This window comes from Lonchura striata, chromosome 7, assembly GCF_050655825.1.
Source record: "Lonchura striata isolate lonStrDom1 chromosome 7, ASM5065582v1, whole genome shotgun sequence".
Taxonomy (NCBI): domain Eukaryota; kingdom Metazoa; phylum Chordata; class Aves; order Passeriformes; family Estrildidae; genus Lonchura; species Lonchura striata.
In genome coordinates, this window is record NC_140709.1 from 9,883,315 (window position 1) to 9,903,127 (window position 19,813).

Consider the following 19,813-nt stretch of genomic DNA (forward strand, 5'->3'; position numbering starts at 1 on the left):
ATTGGTAAGAAGGGATTTCAGTAATGAGGACTAAATACAATTGAATCATATACTGTGTGAAGTGCTGGGCCCCACAATTTAAGAATGATGTTAAGGTCCTTGAATGCATCCAGAAGACTCCAGGTTTATCTAGTTTAGAGATAAGAAGTCTGAGGTAAGACCTCATTGTGCTCTGCAGCTTCCTGAGGAGGGGAGGTGGCTCCTTCCCTGCTGCAGTGTGCTGGTGCCACCCCCATCATGCCTGTCCCACAGGCTGCAGGATGACCATGGGCATCTCCTCTAGCCAGCCTACTGTGAGTCCTGTTCCTTGCAGGAGATCCCCCAGTTGTCTCCATTCCAGATGATGTTCCTGTCTGCAGGGGGCCACTTTGTCAGATCTATTGCATTTCAAGCATTTTGTCTGTTATTCTTACTACTCTGAGCTCCCTTAAGCCTCTGGATGACCCTGACCTGAGCTTCCCTTTGGGAGTGCTTCCCTGTCCTTGTTGCCTCCCGGTAAGGACTGTCAATTTTCCAGCCCTTCCAGGCCACTGTTGTGTTTCAGTGCCACATTTCATGCCATGACATTAAAGCCAGGTTTTTCTGGTCTCTCTGGATGCTGTATTTTGCAAGAATTTTAGTTTCCCTGTTGCTGACACACCATCGTGTCCCAGGGTGCTGCCTGTGTTCCTTAAGAAAATCCCGAGAAGTCAGTCTCATTATCCTGCCAGAGAATCCATCAAGACTACTAGAGGGAGGGAGACAGCCCCACATTCCAGCATTCTTCTAGAAGCATTTATTATGGATGATAACAGGGTGATTTTCACTCTGGCCTCTGCATCAGTGTTTAGGAGAAATATTCTTCCTGTCAGGAATATCTGTCCAGCCTCAGCCTGATGAAGGATCACTGCTCCAGCCCGCAGGTGATTCCCCTCATCCCACCCAGTCCTCAGGAGGACTGTGCTGTATGGACAACAGCCTTAGCTGCTCAGCATGAAAATTCCTAGAAGTCATTGTGACCCTGGGGGTGCCTTCCTCTCCAGCAGGAGCCAGGAGGAGCCCTCTGGGAAGTTTTAATGTCAGGGTACAAGGAGGCTGCTTTATCTGGACAAAGCTTGGGCAATGAAGAGGGGGAGGAAGACTCGCTGCCAGAATCAAAGCCTCCTCCTCATTTTCCATTTTCAGTACGTATCTTTTCAGTGATCCTGCTCTGAGACCAGGCATGTAGGCTTTTGCTGTAGGTGCCACAGTCCACATGTCTGAGGGTAGTTTTTAAGTAACTGGTTTGCAACCAAGTCATGGGATTCAAAGGCAACTCCTCACACTTCTGCATCCTTAGCTTGCTGCAAAGCTTCCAGTTCCTGCCTAGCAGTGCTAAACAGAGCACCTACAGCTGACACCTCTGTGAGAAGCCCAATGAAAGGCCCCTTGCTATTCTCTGCTTTGCATTTGAATGTCCTGTCACCTCTGAAGCTCATTTTGCTGCCTTTCCAAATTCAATCAATTCTTAGACACCTTATCTCTGTCCCATAAAGGGGTTTTCTACAAACATCTTGCCATTTTCACTGCTTTTCTACTGCCTTCTCCTAAGCATCCATGACCTGTTTACCACAGATCCACACTTCTGACACCAGTTAATGCCACAACCCAGAAGGATTACTTGGCTTGTGAGTATGCAAAGATTGTGACTGTTTGTAGTATGTCTGACTCTGTTATGCACAAAGACACAGAGGATTTATTACCTATTTTCTCTTATTCATTACAGTTTACTACTATCAAGGCAAGTATAGTTACAGTTGGTAAAAAAAGTAGATCTACTCTACAAAATACTGCAGATTACTACCAGAAAGCAAACAGGGATTTCCACAGCAGCTGCAGTCAATACTAGCATCAAGTCTGTATTTCAATTTACACAGCTTATGGCATACCACCCACCACCTTATGCACAATTACAGCCTTGCTCAGGCTTCCCCCTGTCCTTTGTCCTGGCCAGCCTCCACCTACAGCCCTGCACGTTCACAGCTGGACTGTGGCTCACAGCAGCTTATGAAAAAATGTTCAGAGGCCACATGGGTCATGTAGAACAGAGAACTGAGGCTGGGGACAAAGCCAACCCAGACACACAGGCAGGGTCACCTCTCCCAGCATGAAAATGCCTGCCAAAGGAGTTGGAGGAAAACCTGAAGCTGGAGCAGGCACCAGGCTGAGTTTTAATTTCTTGCAGCATCCAAAGCTGTACTCATCACTGTGGTACGGGCTGACCAAGATCCACCACCATGATTACAAACAAACAAAACAAACTGTCCAGTGTGTCTAGCCCAGAGCCCAATCACAAACCTTCCAAAGCAGACCGTTCTCTGAGACAGTGACCTCCAAATGTCAGATCTGAAAACAAACTTCCTCTGGGTGTTTCACATTCCTTTGGTGCTATTCTCTAAATGCAATGTTTGTGTCTCTTACTAAAAAAATCCACAGCAACAGGCTTTCCACATAAACTTAAAGGGAAGTGATTCAGTTATTTTTCTGGGATTATGTTTCAAATAAATTTTCATAGACTAGGCTATGGAAACTACAATATGATCTGTCAGTTAACCAATAATAAAGCAATGTTGATACTGTGACATACAAATAATACTTTTAAGGATGATGCTTGTTCAACTTGGCTGGTTTTAATTCAGCACTGGCTTTATCAAGATTTTGCAAGAATTTTAAGTCTGAGTAATGCACTGTACTTCAGCAGTTATACTGATTTAAGTGCCCGGGCTGGGTTCTTTTAACAGATACCCACAACCTCCAAGACACAGAGTGGACTTTACACACAAATATCAACAGCTACGTAACAATTCCTTGGTGGTTTGAGTTTGTGCTGGTCTCACAGTTCTCAGGAATTGCTGCCCAGAAATAGCAGCAAGTCATGCAGCTTTCTGCTGCAAGCACTGGCAACACTTGGTCACAACGAAAAAGAGTGCTTTCCTTTCATTCTGTTATAAACCATACTCCAGAATGGGCAAGGATCACAATTTAATATAAATGCCTACTGCCAGTTAACATTAAATTGAGAAATTTAAATATAGCCTTGTGCCTCTACCACAGGCTCAATCAGATCACAGAATGAACTGCAAGAGTTTCAGATTCATATATTATGATGCAAATGAGTTTTGTAAATTGTGACCTAGTTCCCATGTTAGGAACAGTTGGGACCAACAGCAGGGACTGTGTGATGAATGCAAGCAGCAGGAGCAAGCAAGGAAATTAACATTTGTTCTTAATTTGAAATGGATTTTTAATCACTTTCAGGTGCCTCAAAGGCAGTGCACACACTTGTTTACTATAATCATTCTGACAGAAGAATGCATATAGGAGGTAACATGTTTTTGTTTTACTAATTGAAATGTTTGCAGCAGTGGTGTCACATGAAGTGCCAGAACACAGCTCTTTCTGGAGGGCACAAAGCAGGACTGTGAAATGAAGTTTCCCAATTGATCCGTTCCTCGGAACTTGCTTTGTAAAGAAAGTGAGTTGCACGTACCCTCTAAAAGTGATGGGATATTAGATCACATTCATCTTTCCATATCCAGTTGCTATTTTTTCAGCTAGAGGCCTGATAAACTCGGTCTCCAAAGAGCCTGCTCAGGGATTTAGCTCCATGGCTGTCAGCCACGTGCTTCAACACGATTCAGCAGTTAGTGGAAAATACTGAACTCATTAAATTCTGCTTGTGCTGTAACAGTGAGCCCACAACACACTGTGCTGAGCAATTGTTTTAAATGAGCTCTAGAATACTGATTTAAATGTCCGAATCACATTTAAATGTTTTAAATACACCCAACAGCAAGGGTGTAACTTGTTAAAACCGAACAGATTTTCATTCTGAGGATTATCTAGAGTGGGAAATTTTTGGAAGCTGTAAAAACGGCGGCGCGTCAAGGCTCCCCAAAAGTAGAGTCTCAGCTCCCTCTGGTGGAAAAGGCCATTTTCTGCAAAAAGGCCCAAGTGAGAAAGTCTTAATTCTGCTACGAACCTCAAGGCCATGAGATACAGGGACAGCAAACAAATCCCCTGCTCACTTGGAAGGACTGGAACCACTTAGAAGTTGATGTGAAATATCCCATCCCACTGACCATTGCAGGGTGTCTGAACAGGATACCTCATAAGCAACAAGTTCCTTCTTCCACAGGATAGAATTGTTCAGGTGTGAATTATGGTACTTAATCCTCCTGAAGTAACTGGTAGGTACCCCCAAGGAAAATTACACACACAGTGTTCTAACATTCCCTCCACAACACCTCGAGCCCCACAAGCAGCTGAATCATGGAAGAGCACTATGTCACCAAATCACGAGGCAAAGCCCTCAGATCCCAGCCTGTGTCCCTTGGTCTTAGACATCCTGCGTAAGTTAAACCAAGCAAAAAAAGCCTCCTCCCATTTCCTATTTTCAAAGATCTGGCACTAATGGCAAAACCCTCACTAAATACAGTTGTTCCTAGTCCAGACATTAAGTGTATTAACAAAAGGACCCAGCTTTCTGTGTGCTCTGGAACAGACCACAAAGTCCAGAACTGCATCACCACTGGTTTTTTGACTTCTTGATCAGTAACATTTTCATTGCTATTTACACCACATACATGCTAGATACACTTAAGGTTATTTCATACTTTAGAACCAAAACCAATCATGCAAGATATTTCTATTTCTCCTTATTTACCATGTACAGTGGAAAGTAAAGCCTGCAAGTATGCCAGCTATTGTCACAAGAAGTCTAATAAAGTATATTTTTAATTCATATCAGAGGAACCAACTTTAATTAAGCACACAGCTCCACTTTAATTAAGCACACAACTAACTGCTCTGACAATTCTGTAAACAGAATCATGAGCAACTCCTGCAGTCACAGACACACAGACACAGAATAATTTTTTATTATATTTCTGCCACAGAACAAAGACATATAGAGCCAGTGAAAAGGGAAAATGGTAGCAAAAAAGTATTTATTAAACACCACATAATTCAATTTCAGAGTGTGACATTAAAACCTGCACTTGCTCCTTGGAAACAGGACAGCTGAATAAACCTGTGAAGGTTGGGGCAGCACATCAAATCTGCAGGTGAAGTTTATTAAGAACATAACAAAATACCATTTCCACAGCCAGAAAAAAATTGAGGGGGAGAAAAAGAGATGAAGTCAACAACAGCCAAAAAAATACCCTTGGAGTGTTTTGTGCAATATTTTTCAAACAAGAAACCCTACTAAGGCTAAAAAATGGGCATGAAGTTCTGCTTTCTTACATTCAAATATCAAAAAAAACAACAATGGCAAGTACAATTTGACCTCCGTGTGTACAATTAAAACAACCTTGTAATAGATTTTTCTCCAAAAGGGCAGTTTTCTACAGGCTGAAGTGTCCATGTATTTAACCGGACCCCTCATGAGGGCTGCAGCTCCATCAGCTTTGCTTGCTGGCTAGGACACTGTGTGGTTTTCAGTCTTCTGCAGGAACACCAAGCCTGCTCATGTAGCTCTCCCACGCTGCCTTTCTGTACTTCTCTGCTGCTTGGAGATGGTCTGAAACTGCCAAGATGCCACGTCCCACAATAATGATATCTGAGCCTTTTTCACCAATAACTTCCTTGGGGCTTAGGTACTTCTGTCCAAGGTTATCACCTGAAATACAGACACCATTTTGCTTTTGTTTGTACAAAACTGCATGTACTAAAAACCTTCAGAGAGGTGCTGGAACACGAAACAGGTCCCCCATCCCAGCTTTCATCCTAACAATCCACAAACAGAACTAGAAACTGCACTGCCAACCAAAAAACACAGATCTAATTTGACAACCAGCACCGTTCTTTTTCATGGTTTACCAATCATTATAGAAGGAACAGTTACTCAAAGAAGCATCATAAAATAAGCCTCAGACTTCTTAAAGCAGGCAACCCCCCAAATATTAATGTAAAAGCTTTTGATTTCAGTTTAGGTCTCATAAAAATTAAGTATTGCAAAGAAACATATCTCTCCTATCTGCTTCATTGATAACCTCTTCAGTCAGCACAAGACTTTCCATTCACTGATACTGCATCTGTATCAATACCAAGTGTTTCAGCTGGACTTCTCTATTTGTTATATTTTTTTTACTACTACTGAATAGTTTTACATCTAATCTAACACCTATCTGAAGACATTTTACATGCTTTCAGGAATGTGCTTTATGGTATGCACAGACCTCAAAACAGGAAAAAAGGATGTATAGCCTGCTCACTGCCTTCCAGAGCTCCCAAGAAAGGGATATCCAGAAATATGGGAGACAGCCCTTAGTGGGAAACAGACTCCTCCCAGCTGAAAATCACCATCCAAACCCTCTTCAGAAGCCACTTTTTCACTGGAGACCACATCACTACTGTACGTACAGACTAAAAATATTTCAGAAGTTACCTCCAGTTTGCAGCTGCACTCCTGGAGTTAAGTGAAGAAATTCTGGTTTATTACTAACTCTAGATCCACATATGAATCCAAAAACAAAATCTGAGTTTTCTTCAGCCATCTGTACCTGAAAAAGATCAGTGAACAATTACACAAATGATATACTTAAAACTCAGCTGGCCTAGCAATCTGTTTCTCATTCACCCTCTGACACTTCAATCTGTGTGAGGCAGGGGTATGAAACACCTCTTGCTTTCCCAATGTAAAGTCACTCCTTCCCTCTGGCAGAAAAGTGAATATTATGTTTCTTTCCATGTTATAAATAATACTGCAAATGGATTTAAATTAATTAGAAATGCACTGCTTAAAGAAAGAAATAAAAAAATAAGGGGAGAGTGCGAATAGAAAACGTGACATGTACTAGAATTCCAAGTGTGAACTCTGACCATCTTACATCACTGGCCTACAGCTGCAACCTTTAAACACCACAGTCATATTCCTGAGTCTCCAAGGAAAAAACAAACACCTGTAATAGTTAGAGCTGGAGGGACTTTTGGAAGTGCAAGTATTAGAAACACATAAAACTTCCCTGTCACACTTTGCAAGCTTTTAACACGACACAAGACTGCCCACTTACTGCAGCTTTTGTGTATTCACCCGTTGCAAGGGACCCTTGGGAACTCATCTCTGCAACCAGGAGGCAGCCACGCTGGAGAGGGAGACCCACTTCCTTCAGCCCTTTCACAACTCCAGAGCCTGGAACCACGTGGGCATTGACGATGTCCGCCCAGGATGCGATTCTGAACACGCCACCTGAGAGCACGGGCAGGAAGACACAGGCAAAGAGCCGTCACAAATGTGTTAAACAGGAAGCACAAGTCAGACAAAAACAGCTGCACACCTTATCACTCAGAGATCTAAAAGACAGTTTTACTGCTGAAGCTTGTCAGTTACAAGTTCAGTCTCATCAGACAGCTCTGACAGCTGCCTAACCACAAAGTGTGTAATCTCTCAGTTTACTTTTCACAAAGACGTGCTAGTGTCTCACCTTTAATATTTACTGAGACATTTATGGTAGCCCAGAAATCTGCTGTCACAGGTGCTATCTGCCCAGACAGCACACAGACCATATGGGACATAAGGATCAGGAAAAGAGAACAGCAGTTCTACAGCTGCAGATGGAGAGTCAAAAGAAAGCCATGCTGGGCACACAAGCAGTACAGTAACAGCAGGCAGCATGGCACACAACTCAGAAGTACTTACTGAGCATAACCACAGTCATAAAAAAGTTTAGGTTTGGAAGGGACCTCAGGAGATCATGCCCTCTTAGCGGGGTTAACTTCAATGCTAGGTCAGATTGCTCAGGGTCTTATCCCCTTGAGTATTTCCCAAGGCTGGAGATTCCACACTCTCTCCTGGCAGCCTGTGCCAGTAGTGCAGTTACACCAGAGGCAGTTATAGTAAATCCAGGTTGATGATAATCACCTTCGTACTGGTGTTTGACTGTGTTTCCAATATCTGCAAATTTCCTGTCTTCAAAAATCAAGAATTCATGTTGATCTGCGAGCGTTCTCAACTCCTTTACTACCTCTTGGGTGAAATCATTCAGGATGTCTATATGAGTCTTCAGGATGCAGATGCTGGGGCCCAGGGTGGCAGCTAGCTGCAGCAGCTCCTTGGGGCTGGTGACATCAGCAGAAAGGCACAGGTTTGTTTGCTTCTTTTCCATGAGCATGAGAAGCCTGGCTGCAATGGGATGCACCCCTGGCAGCTGGGCACGAGCGCTGAAGCTCAGCTCCTTGCAGAGTCTCTTCACAGAAGCAGCACCGTTCTGAGCCACTGCCTCAAACACATTTCCCTCAATGAATTTCTTCACCTTTTCAACCATCTCAGCAGCCACTTCTCCCTGCTGCTGGAGAATCTCCAGCACCCCAGACAAGGTGCACACAGAGTGCAGGCGAATTCCATGCTCCTCTAGCCTGGCCTTCCCACCCTGCTCCCTGTCCAACAGCACTATGGCATCTGTGACTTTTAATCCTTCTTTCTGAAGAGCTTCTGCAGTTTCCAGTACACTGGATCCACTTGTTACCACATCCTCAATGATCAGGCATGTCTCTCCTGGATTAATGGTGCCTTCTACCATCCGCTTAGTACCTGAAAAGTAAAAAGCAATCACTCCACCAAATTAGCAAAGGTTGGACAACGCAAGAAAACCTTAATAGAATCAAAACTTTATTAGATGATACCACTTATCACAGTTCTTACCACAGCTCACTCACTGATCTGTAATTCGGTTCACAAAGACTGTTACTTCTCCAAGCTGATAAAATACTACTTTATGTATCCAGAAGTTACATTCCATAACAAAACTGACACACTGTTAACAGCACAAATTCAAATGTTTGAATAAGATGACTTCAGAAGTTTAGTACTGTCATGACTCGAAAGCTCAGGCTTACAAAATTATTCTCTTGTTATTTAAAACACCTTTAAGGCGGCCAAGTTACTGGCACTCTTCACATGTCCCCTGTTTTCCACAGGCAGCACTGTGTGCTTAATATGCCTGTTAGAACAATTAGAAGGAGTAAAACCTCAAGTGCCTTTTTCCTAACTAACAACAGGCACAAATCCATGAAAGGCCTCCTGGAGGCAAGGACAAAGGGATGCCTGGCTTTCCCAGGAGCAGTTAATTCCTGTCACAACTGGCTTGTGCTTCACAAGAAGGAACAGCAAATGTTTCCATGGCTGTCCCACTGCCTGACACAGGAGTAACATTTAGTTTTGACAAGTGTACTTTCTAATTACACACAGTTGGAAGAGCATCCAGTTATATGGCAGGTTAATGCTTCAGTCTGCTCTCCCACATCCTTTATCACAATCAAATAAATGGTTCATTACTCAGAGAAGGGACTGCTGCCCATCTGGCTCACTGATTACAGGACCACAGGATAATGAAAGAAAAAGGGGGTTTAGAGATAAATGAAGAAGAGACTAGAAAAGTTCCTTTTGGTGTTAATATGCAAAAACCTCTGTTTGAGAGCAAAACATGGCTCTGGTCTCAGCATGCTGCAGAATCTGAGTTATAAATCCTCATTTCTGGATGAGGCCACTAATCCAGAACTATAGCAAGAGTAACAAGGAAAAAAAAAGACATGGCTAAGGAAAAGAAACTCTCACAAACAAAACCAAAGAAACAGGGAACATCCTTCAAGAGTCTCTAAATCTCCTACAGCAGGACTAAAGGCTAAACAGCAACCAGATGGGAGAGGCTGATGAGGCTGGAATGCTGTGGAGGTTTGCTTTAGGAGGGAAATTGCAATAGTAACCTTAAACTTGAACGGAGATGCTGTGCCTGACAAAAGAACCACAAAGAATGACCATAAGGTCATTTCCCAAACAAGGTAAATTGCAAACTCTTGATTTGAAGGCTTTACCGTAGTCCTTTCCCTCCTTCCTCCTTATGAGCATGGGAACCTGATTTTCCGCGCAGATGATGGTGGCCAGCGGCAGCGCCGTGTACGGAACGCCGCACACGCAGTCGTACCGCACACCCGCATCCTGGGCTGCCTGGAAAAGAAGTCCCGCAACCTGCAAAGGAAAACCAAGAGCCAGGTTGGAGCGAACGCGACTGAATCAATGCAACCTCTCTGCCCGACACGGCCCGGGCCGACCCTGCGGGTGCCGGGGCTGCCCGGCCCGCACCTGCCGGAGGAGGCGCGGGTGGGACACGAGCCCGCGCAGGTCGATGTACACGGGGGAGGAGCGGCCGCTCTTGAGCACGAAGTGCCCGAAGCGCAGCGCGCCCGCCCCGCTCAGCGCGGCCGCGGCCGCCTCAGGCCCCGCCATGGCGGGCCCGGCGCGCGGAGATGATGCGGGGCGGGCGGGCCGCGGGGCGGGGACGGCGTGAGGCGGCCGGGAGCCGCTGAGCCGCGCCGCCTGCTCCCTGCCTGCCTCCCTGCCTGTCTCCCTGCCTGTCTCCCTGCCTGCCTGAGGCGGGAGCCCGGCTGCGCCATCCCCGGCTCCGTCCGCGTCCCCTCCCCGAGCCGGCAGCCCCTGCGCCGTCCCCTGCTCCCTGAGCCGCCCTCCCTCCACGGTTCCCAGCTCCCTCCTCACCCCGTTCCCCCGGGAGCAGAAGCCGCCGGTGCAGAGTTTGATGTGGCCCGAGGGTTTCTCGCCGCCTCGGCTCCTCGCATGATTCCCAAAGGGCCGCTCGGTGGATCCCTTGGGCTGGTTCCCTGAGAGATCCCCCAGAAAACATGAGCTGAATAAAGCCCTGAGCCGAATAAACGTGAGCTGAATAAAGCCCTGAGCCGAATAAACATGAGCTGAATAAAGCCCTGAGCCGAATAAACATGAGCTGAATAAAGCCCTGAGCCGAATAAACGTGAGCTGAATAAAGCCCTGAGCCGAATAAACGTGAGCTGAATAAAGCCCTCAGCCGGCCCCGAGTCTCCAAAGGCCTCACTCAGAAAGATGCCACATGTGTGAAATAAGACTGACCCCGGTCTTCTCTGAATAATTTTATTTAATCAAAAAAGCCCAGAAATTGAGTCTTTAGTATACTCTATTTATGGGAATGCAAGGACAGGAGATGTACAGGTCGAAGCTACATCTGTAGATGATCATATATACTGCAGTATAGTAACAACAACATGAGACAGCAAGTAGTCACCTCACAACAGTACACATGAGTGATTAGACTTACAAAGGAAATATTTACAAACCTGCCTTTACAAACCAACATTGTGTGCATACAAAATGAAATCCGCAATAAAACTGAAGATACATTTAAGGCAGACCAGCAATACACTGAAATAATTAAGGCTGTGGAATTTGCACCTTGAAAATGCTGAGCTATTAGCAATACTGTTTCTTTTTTCCTCCTTCAGTGAATTGTTGCAAGGATTGAAAGCATCAATATGTTCCAACTGTTTGCTCTTACCTTGGTGAATAAGTCTGAGATGGACTTTTTTTTTGCACTTCCTATTGCATTTGATTTCCAAAAGTTATCAGCAAATTGACCTCAGTGGCAGAGCAGTGTTGAACAGTTTGGTAGAAAGAGAAGTAAAAGCACCAGCATCAGAAGTTGGACATGAAGGTGAAATATGGCTTGAGTAGAGAAGATGTTGGTTTTTCACTAGCTCCATAATAAAGACTACAGTCACAGCAAACATTCAGCATCCTGACGCTATGGAAACACTCAGCACTATACAGATCCCAGAACGAGAGTACATCACTTGATGGCAGTGTGCAGTCAGCCTAGTACAATGAGATTTGATTTTGTTTCCTTGGGAAAGCACCATTTTCTGATGGGACATGAGTGAATGAGCTTGAAAATAAACCCAAGCCCTGTGTTAGAGGAGAATTCACCTCTGCTGTGAAAGAAACAAGAACAAAAAGAAGGTGGTGAGCCCCTGTGCATGTAAATTTTCTGCTAGACTTTTATGTGCACAGAGAAGCCTTTACATGTCTCTGAAATTTCTGTTATTCTAGGTTACTTGACACAGTCCCCTCATTGCAAGGGCATTAAAATAGGGTTATATATAGTCAGGTTATAATGTGTGGCTCTGCATTCAGCCTTTATGCACAGTATTTGTAGCACAGGCCTAATAGCATTGTCAGAAATGCTAATGAACTCCACTGAAGCCACAGCCTCAGGGTCAGCTGAGGGCACAGACTTTGTCTCAGCATTAATTTAGAAGGAAAAAGATACATGTTACTGAAAAAACCCAATCCGTAGTCTTTTAAAAAGAAAGGGCAGTCAGACTAAATAAAACTAGAGAAGAGAGAGACATATTAAATTTTAAAGCCTGAAAAGTCTATCACCCTGGCCTGGCTGTGTGTCACCCCAGTAGCACAGGGGCCTTGGCAGCCTGGTGGTCAATGGGGCCTCCCCCAGGGCAGCAACACCTGATGGGGCTGGCAGTTTACACTGGCCACCAGAACTCCTGCCCTGGCCTGGCTGCTCCAAGTGGAGCAGAGAGAGAGGAGAGCTAATTTCTCATTGCACATTCATTAATTGAGGCCATCTTAAATAAGGAGCCCCCATGTCACCACGTACTCTGGCCTCTGTGTCACCAGCACCTTTGCTGCTGCCCTCCTGTCACCCAGCACCTGGGGACACTGTGAGCCACACTTTGATGTCAGAGCAGGGTAAGAGCACTGTGGAATTGTCTGACAGCAGTGGCTGTGTGCACAGTGCTACTCCACGCAGAGCTTGTGGTGCACTGTCGTCAGTATTCCTGTTGGTCATCCTGGATGGTTGGAAGCTGCTGGAGAAGCTAAAGGGTGCAGCCACCACCACACTTTCAAGCTATCTTGGGAACACCCCGAGTGGTACACAGCTGCAGGTGGAAATCTTCCCCTTGGATATTCTCTGGGAAGCTTCACTGAGAAACCATGTTTTTTACAGACAATATTCCATGCACAAAACAAAATCCAGTCATTGGAGAATGCCACACAGGGGATTGGCTGTGGTGCTCCTCACCCAGCGGGTGCACTCCAGGCCTACTTACTCAGTTTCTCTAATTTCTTTAAAATAGAGTTAAGAGTTTGCAACAGAGTTAAAGGACCCGTTGTATCTGCAGAGGCACCACAGGCTGGCTGAAAAAGACTTTGAAAGAGCAAAGTCAGGATACTTCCTGTGCATTTATCACATGGCAGTATTGCATGTAAACTTGGTATTCAGGCAAAAGCTAGAACTGTTGGTAATCACAAACGTTTTGTGGAAGTTTTAACTGGTTCAAGTATTCCTGAATGGGCTGTAAGAAGAATGGTGTCCAGGAAGAGGTGCTCTAACATGAATATGGAAAAAGCAAAACCACAAAAGAAAGTTACCTCAGAACATTCAACATCTTCAGAGTTCAGCACCTCCAGCTCTCTCAACAACAAGTCTTTTCTGAATCTGAGCACCAACACCTAATCATATATCATCTCTCTTTCAGCCTTTTGGGTTTTTTTTCTGTTACTTGATAGGAATGAGAGGCTTAAATATCACCTTAATCAGTCCAGTTTTTTCCCCCTGTGGATTCAAAGTGTCTGCTGTTGTAGTTTGACATATGAATGCAGGACATAGAAAAACTTAATGCTAAATAACTCCAAATTTCATGTGATAAACGAGAATTTGTTTGTATTAATGCCAAGCAGAAAGTCTGTGGCTTAAACTGTACCCATGGGCCTAATAAAAGCTGTGGGTTTTACAGACCACACTTCCACAAATATTTTTTTAAGGGCAGCACAATCACAGCACAAAGAGCCAGCTTTGACAAATAGGAAGAATTACAGACAGTCCTGTAGTGAGAAAGTACCTGAGGCTTGTGGTAATTAGAAACTCCCTTTAACTGCTGTCTGTATTCAGTTGCTAAGAAATTGCATACTTTGCACTGTTTCTCAGGATGAGAGTGTGGTCTTTATCTAAGAGGTGCTGCTGGATTGCTTAGAAAATCAGCTGCTGCTCTAGAGAGGAACTGAGATAGGTTCTAGATGAGTTTCAAAAAGCTTAACCTTCTGTGAACACTTGTCTCTTTCAAACCTTTCCACACTTCCTTCCTGTATTAGATCTCTCACAGAACTGCTTCTGCCTGCTGAGGCACCTGAGCTCACCCTTCTTCCTGTGGCTTCCCCATCTCAAGGAGTGCACACACTCAGTGTTGAGTACTGAGGGTTTTTGCTATGCCTCTTCTCCATGAACAAAATACTGACCACTCTGGTGTAGTGATAGAGCAAGCACAAAGAGGAGGGCCAGGTCTCCTCCCTGCTTTGAAAGGGAGCTTGGAGATTGATCAAAAAAGGGCTGTCAGAGCCCTGAGAATTTAACAGTACTTGCAGGGTATCTCTACCACCCACTGGCAGAGATAGTGCTTGCTCCTGTAGGCTCACAGTGCAGTTACTCAGATGGTAAACAAGATTTGACTCTCTCCCTTACAAGAGAGTCTGTATGAGCACACGTGGTCAGATCAAGCCCTTTTCCTTAGGAAAACCTTTGGTAACAACTGCCATTTCCCATTACAGACACATAAATGGTACTCAGCACCGAAACAAAGTCCCCATGTGCCAGGGAAAAAAAAAAAATCTCTTTGACTGTAACCCCACAAGACTGTAGAGTTTTGTGGTGTGGCAACAGGATGGGGAAGCCCCAGATGGTTTCCCCTTCCAGTCCCATTTCTGGAAAGGAAGATTTGGCCAACCTACAAACTGCTGATTTGTCACTACAGACTCCCTATGTTGGTTATACTTAAGGCTGGCTCCGTCACTGTAACATCAATATGATGATGTTGCAACTTGGCTTACAAGAGAGAAATTATTTAATTGTGAATATTATTTTTTTTATTACAAATTAGGCTTTGGACATAAAAATATCCTCATGAATGCTTTGGTTATGAGGTGCTAATGGTGGCTGAGAGATATTTACAAGTTTGGAAATGAAACAAATTACATGCTTTAAACACTGGGAACGATTTTCAAGCTGTAAGCACAAGAATGAACTCACCACTCCTACTGCACTCTGAAAGGCTTGGATGGACTTTGGGCCAAGCAATTCTGAAGCTAGAAATGGAACAGGATCCTTTACATTTATATATATTTATATCTATGATACAATATATGTATACTGAAAACCTGTGATAGAAAAAAATGTCTTCATCACCATCATCATCTAGTTTACAGATACTGCAAAAATTGGACTCTGCCTTTTCTCAATGCACAGGTTTTGCAAAAGATTTCTGTACAATGTGTATAAAATGCTTTTAAAAAACCCACCATAGTCCCATTGTGCTTAATCAGAACCAGCTGTATGCTCCAATGAATTAATTACCTTAATCTTAGCTCATGTTGACTTAACACAGCAGAAAGCCCACAGAGGGGCTTAATGGAGGATTTTGGTCTGAGCACTACCATGCAACACCAGTGTACCTAAGCCATGCCACCATGGGAGCTGATCCAGCAGTGACTGGAGCCTGATCTTGCATGTCCTATGCAGGCAAAGTCCCCACTGAAATCATGGCAGACCTGGGCATATGGGGCATGAGAAATCTTACTGATAACCTGGAGCAGGCTTGCAATGATTTCAGCAAAAACTGACCGGTCCAGTTCTGCAGTACGTGCTAAGGTCAGCCTGGTTTCACTCCCCCCTACTATGCTACTTCTAGTCTTTTGTACATTTTGAATTCAGTTCAGCAAGATCAAGAGGATTTCTTATAAGGCTGCCTCAAAAAGATTAAGGCAACTGCAATTTTGGCTCTCATTCCCAGTTGGTGTTTGCTTCCCGCAGTCCTTTTTTGGCAGTGGATGTGGCAGTACCACGTGCCCCGAGAGAGGGAGCGTGTCCCCAGTGCTGTCACCTCCTTTGCCTTGGTCCCGTTGCCACGTCTGCAGTGATTCCCACCTTGCAGTTGGTGAAATGCAAATGTCGAACATGGGATATGTCCAAAGGATCCGCGTGCTCCTGGCGGTGCTCCCGGCACACGGCTCAGGAGCAGCAGTGCAGGATCCCGTGGGTGGAGGCACTACGTGCCCGGGTTCATCCTGCTCAGCAGGAAGCTCTTGACGCTGGGGACCGGGTGCACGTCGTACTGGTGCCTGCGGCGCTCGATGAAGGACGCCAAGCGGGAGGTATCCAGTGGGATCTTGGAATAGCTGCCATTGTGTGGCTGCAGCCACGGATGCTGTAAACAAGTGGCTGCCGTTGGCCTTCTCCTGAAATCTTCCTGGAGGATAACATTGATGAAATCCCTGGCAGCGTGGCTCACATCGGAGAAGTACTCGTGTGGGAAGCTGAAATCCACTCTGCACACATTGATACAAGTCTCCTCTTTGCTTTCATCCAGGAACGGAGAGACGCCACTTAACATGACATAGGTGAGGACCCCAATGCTCCAGATGTCCGTGCTCAGGGAGACAGGAAGGCCTTGGATAACTTCAGGGGCTGCGAACTCTGGGTTTCCAAGGAGGTGGTGGACATGGTAATGACCTGTGATCTGGACTGCATCTTCCAAATCAATGATCTTGACACGAGGCACTGGGATTCTCAAATCAATGAGCAGATTTTCTGGCTGTTGAAAAGACAATGACATAAACTTAATCGTAACTATACTTTGGCAAATAAAAGAAGTAGGATTCATGTAGGCATAATAGTTAATTAAAACTTGCATTTAATTAGATATGCAAGGGAGAGATCAGGAGAGTGAATGAACCAGCTCAGTTGCTGTTTGCTCTAAATTCAGATCAATGCTGCAGTCACAGCAACAAGATCCTCTTTTGCATTAGGGCAACACACTGGGATTTTGCACTTTGTCCCAAATACTTACAGTTTATTTTCCCAAACTAATCTCTACAGATTAAGAGTACTGATGGATTTTTCAATTTTAATAAGACATATATATCTGATCAGTTTATTTAGATTGCATTTTTTTGGATGACAGCTGGCTAAATTAGTGTGTGTAACTTGCAGCAGAAGTGTTCCTCATGAAGAAAATGTTCAAATTTGCACCCGCTACCCAGGGAGGGACTTGTGTGTGCCATTACTGTTGCTGTCAATTGACATGGAGCTGCCAGTGTTCCCCTACACACACCAGGACACGGTCATGTTTTCCAAGATAGAGTAAAATTACATTTAATCCCAACTGGTTTTCTCTCTGTTTTAGCAGCTCTCAGTATTTCAGGTCTGTCTCTCAGTGAGAGATACTGAGTATTGCTATACACGCTCTTCTGGGGACTTAACGTGGATAATCCTTCCTTTGTTGGCTCTGAGACTATTTCTGAACTTACTTCTTGCACCCTTCTAGATGTTTTTTTCTCTCCCTTATCCTCATGCATATATTACTGCTGCCTTATGGAAAAAATATATATAAACTACATGGCTGTTCCAGTCTCTCCACTTGCTCTTCTTTTGTGCAATTGACAGTCTCTATTGACAAAATCAGCACATCCTTGAGCAGGATCCTGGGATAACATAGTCCATGGATGGGTCTGCTGTCACTGTCTGTGCATCTCCTGCTTCCCACTTAGCAACAGAAGGTGCTTTATTTAGCATCCCTCATTCAGGGGATATGCAGATAGGTCACAGAAAATTAGCTTTCCACCTTGATTCTTTGTTTATGATCAGAGAATTCATTGCAGTTTCTTGCCTCATTAATGCCTACTTTTTGACGGGTCATATAAATACAGCAAAAAATACAAACAATTGCATAGAAAGAAACCAAGATGATTTGAGCCTTTTTTGTCTAATTCTCATATAAGGTCCTGTACAAACAGAATATTTTTGTAGGGGTAGAGGCAGCAGAAGAATGAAAGTTTCACTTCATCTGACATGCCTTGGGCTTAGAGAGATAAGAATAAATCTCCCTGAAGCTGGATTGTCCACTTTATAAGGAAGTTAAATTCATCCCTCATTCCCCATTTTTAATCGTCATTTAAGTCTACAAAGTATTATAGATTATCTGATATCCCTGGCAACCAGAATCAATGTTGCAGATCACAAAAACCGAAACACTTGATCACAACTTCAATGGCTAATTCTCTGTCATCCAAGATAATGGGGATGCTGGGGAGGACAGGAGTACAATGCCAAATCCAGGATAGTACAGTGCCTCCTGCCATGTGTACTCACAAAAGCAGGTACAAGCTGTACTAGTCTGAGTGTGATGTTAGAGAATACCCCAATTTCTTCTCCACAGTGCAACTTGTCCTTTGTTCTTCCTCTGAACCCTTCCCTGGATGTTTTTCCCACCCAGTTCCCCTCTCAGGCTGTCCAGTACAATGTAGTGTGCTGCTTTCCTTATCCTTTGTGCCTGCCAGTCTGGCACAAGCCACCCCTGCTCTGGAAGGTTGGTGGCTGAGTTGGTACAGTGTGAGCCCAAAGCATACTCCATAGAATTATTCAGTTTCCCTTCAGAGTGGTACTAGTGACATCTCACTCTTGTCTCTCTGACATCCTCCTTCCCCATCATTAAATCCAGAAAGCCCTGGGAACAAACCAGTGAATGAAGGGAAAAGGTGCATTTCTTGTCTGAAGGCAAAGACCTGGCGCTGCAGGCCAGTAACTCCTTTCTCTGATCAACAGCTTGTCCATTTAGTGATCATCTCCATGGGGCACAGGCTGCACCTCCTCCCTTTTGTACAGTTGGGAACTCTCTGTTCCAGGGCACAGAATAACAGGATCATTCTCATTTGTTCCTACCTTTATGTCCAAGTGAGCCACTCTGCAGTTGTGGAGGTACTGCAAGGCTTCCATCGTGTCTCTTATATAGAACGCCACCTTTTCCTCCATAAGTTCATCGTGGTTCATCAGATAATCTAAGAGACGACCATCATCCATCCTACAAACAAACCAAACCCTGTGCATGAAACATCACATGGCATCTCTAGGAACACTTAATATCTGAAAACAAAAATGCAACAGAAACTCTGTGACCTAAAATAGGAAGGAAAATAAGATGCAAGACCTGATGAGTATTTAATGATATCTCAATATACTGCAGGCCATGGAAATGGTAGAATGATTAATCTTCAATTGTTATCTCCAGTCCTTGACAAATTTAGCAACAGTCTTAAAGTAAACTCATTTGCTTAAGGATGGATTCAATAGACAGAGACAATCTCTATGGAAACAGAACTTCTTAATTATTTGGTTCCATCTATTTATTTATAGAGCTGGTTACATAATGCAGGAAAAAAAAAATTAACATTTTCAGCTGGTAATATTTTTTGTGGGAAAACTAACCCAATAAAAGTTTTCCACCTGGTTTATTTATCTGTACAAACAAACAATTAAATAGCCCAAATACACTTTGTTGGATAAACCATAGCAAAGCATTTTGGTGTTTGGCTGCTGTTTCTTCTTATGGGACAAGCATGGTTGCTACACAGGTCTTTTCACCAAAAAGCATTAGAATGATGAAGGCTTCAATCTAGCAGAAACACTTTTACTCCAATGTAAAAAGTGGACAAAACTTCCCAAGTAGGTCTGATGATTTTCAGTGGCACAAATCACCCAAGTTTCACCCAAGTAGAAAGCAGTTTTATTTGTCCCTCTTAATCTTACTTCCTGTAAAGAAAATGCAATGGAAACTCTGCAGAAAATGGCTATTTCATTTGACATCTCAATCAATAAAATCTTTTCCCTGCTGAACTCAGAGTGATCTTTATGCTTGGCTTTAACAGGGCTGTGATTCCTACCCAGATGCTTAAAGCCAAGCTCTTTGTACTTACAGCTCCAAAACTAAGATGTAAGAAGTAGGAGACTCGTAGGTATCGTGGATTGTGATGTACTGAGGATGCTGTAAGTGTTGTAACAAAGCTGCTTCATGTGCTGCCTGGTCTTTCTTTTTCATTTTTTTACTAATGAATTTTACAGCAACATCTTTCCGGGTTGCTTTGTGGACACATTTCTTTACTATGGAGAATCGACCCCTGAAATTA

General features: G+C 44.1%; 2 protein-coding genes across 12 annotated transcripts in view; both read right to left on the reverse strand.

The window, feature by feature from the left end:
• Positions 1-4,882: 4,882 nt before the first annotated feature.
• Positions 4,883-10,257, reverse strand: UMPS (uridine monophosphate synthetase). The gene is made up of 6 exons (XM_021526310.4): positions 10,100-10,257; positions 9,832-9,985; positions 7,883-8,551; positions 7,035-7,210; positions 6,410-6,524; positions 4,883-5,641 (listed from the first exon to the last, which is right to left on the reverse strand). Exons 1-6 carry the CDS (start codon positions 10,241-10,243, stop codon positions 5,460-5,462), a joined length of 1,440 nt encoding a protein of 479 aa, XP_021381985.3. The 5' UTR covers positions 10,244-10,257; the 3' UTR covers positions 4,883-5,459.
• A 647-nt stretch (positions 10,258-10,904) lies between these two features.
• The window catches only part of KALRN (kalirin RhoGEF kinase), a 477,147-nt gene continuing 468,238 nt past the window's right edge, over positions 10,905-19,813 (reverse strand). For all 11 annotated transcript variants that reach the window (XM_085584162.1, XM_085584156.1, XM_085584153.1 and 8 more), the window contains 3 exons: positions 19,604-19,804; positions 18,573-18,711; positions 10,905-16,446 (listed from right to left, as the gene is read on the reverse strand). In XM_085584162.1, coding sequence (XP_085440288.1) covers positions 15,901-16,446; positions 18,573-18,711; positions 19,604-19,804 — 886 coding nt within the window. In that variant the 3' untranslated portion in view covers positions 10,905-15,900. The remainder of the gene's footprint in view (positions 16,447-18,572; positions 18,712-19,603; positions 19,805-19,813) is intronic.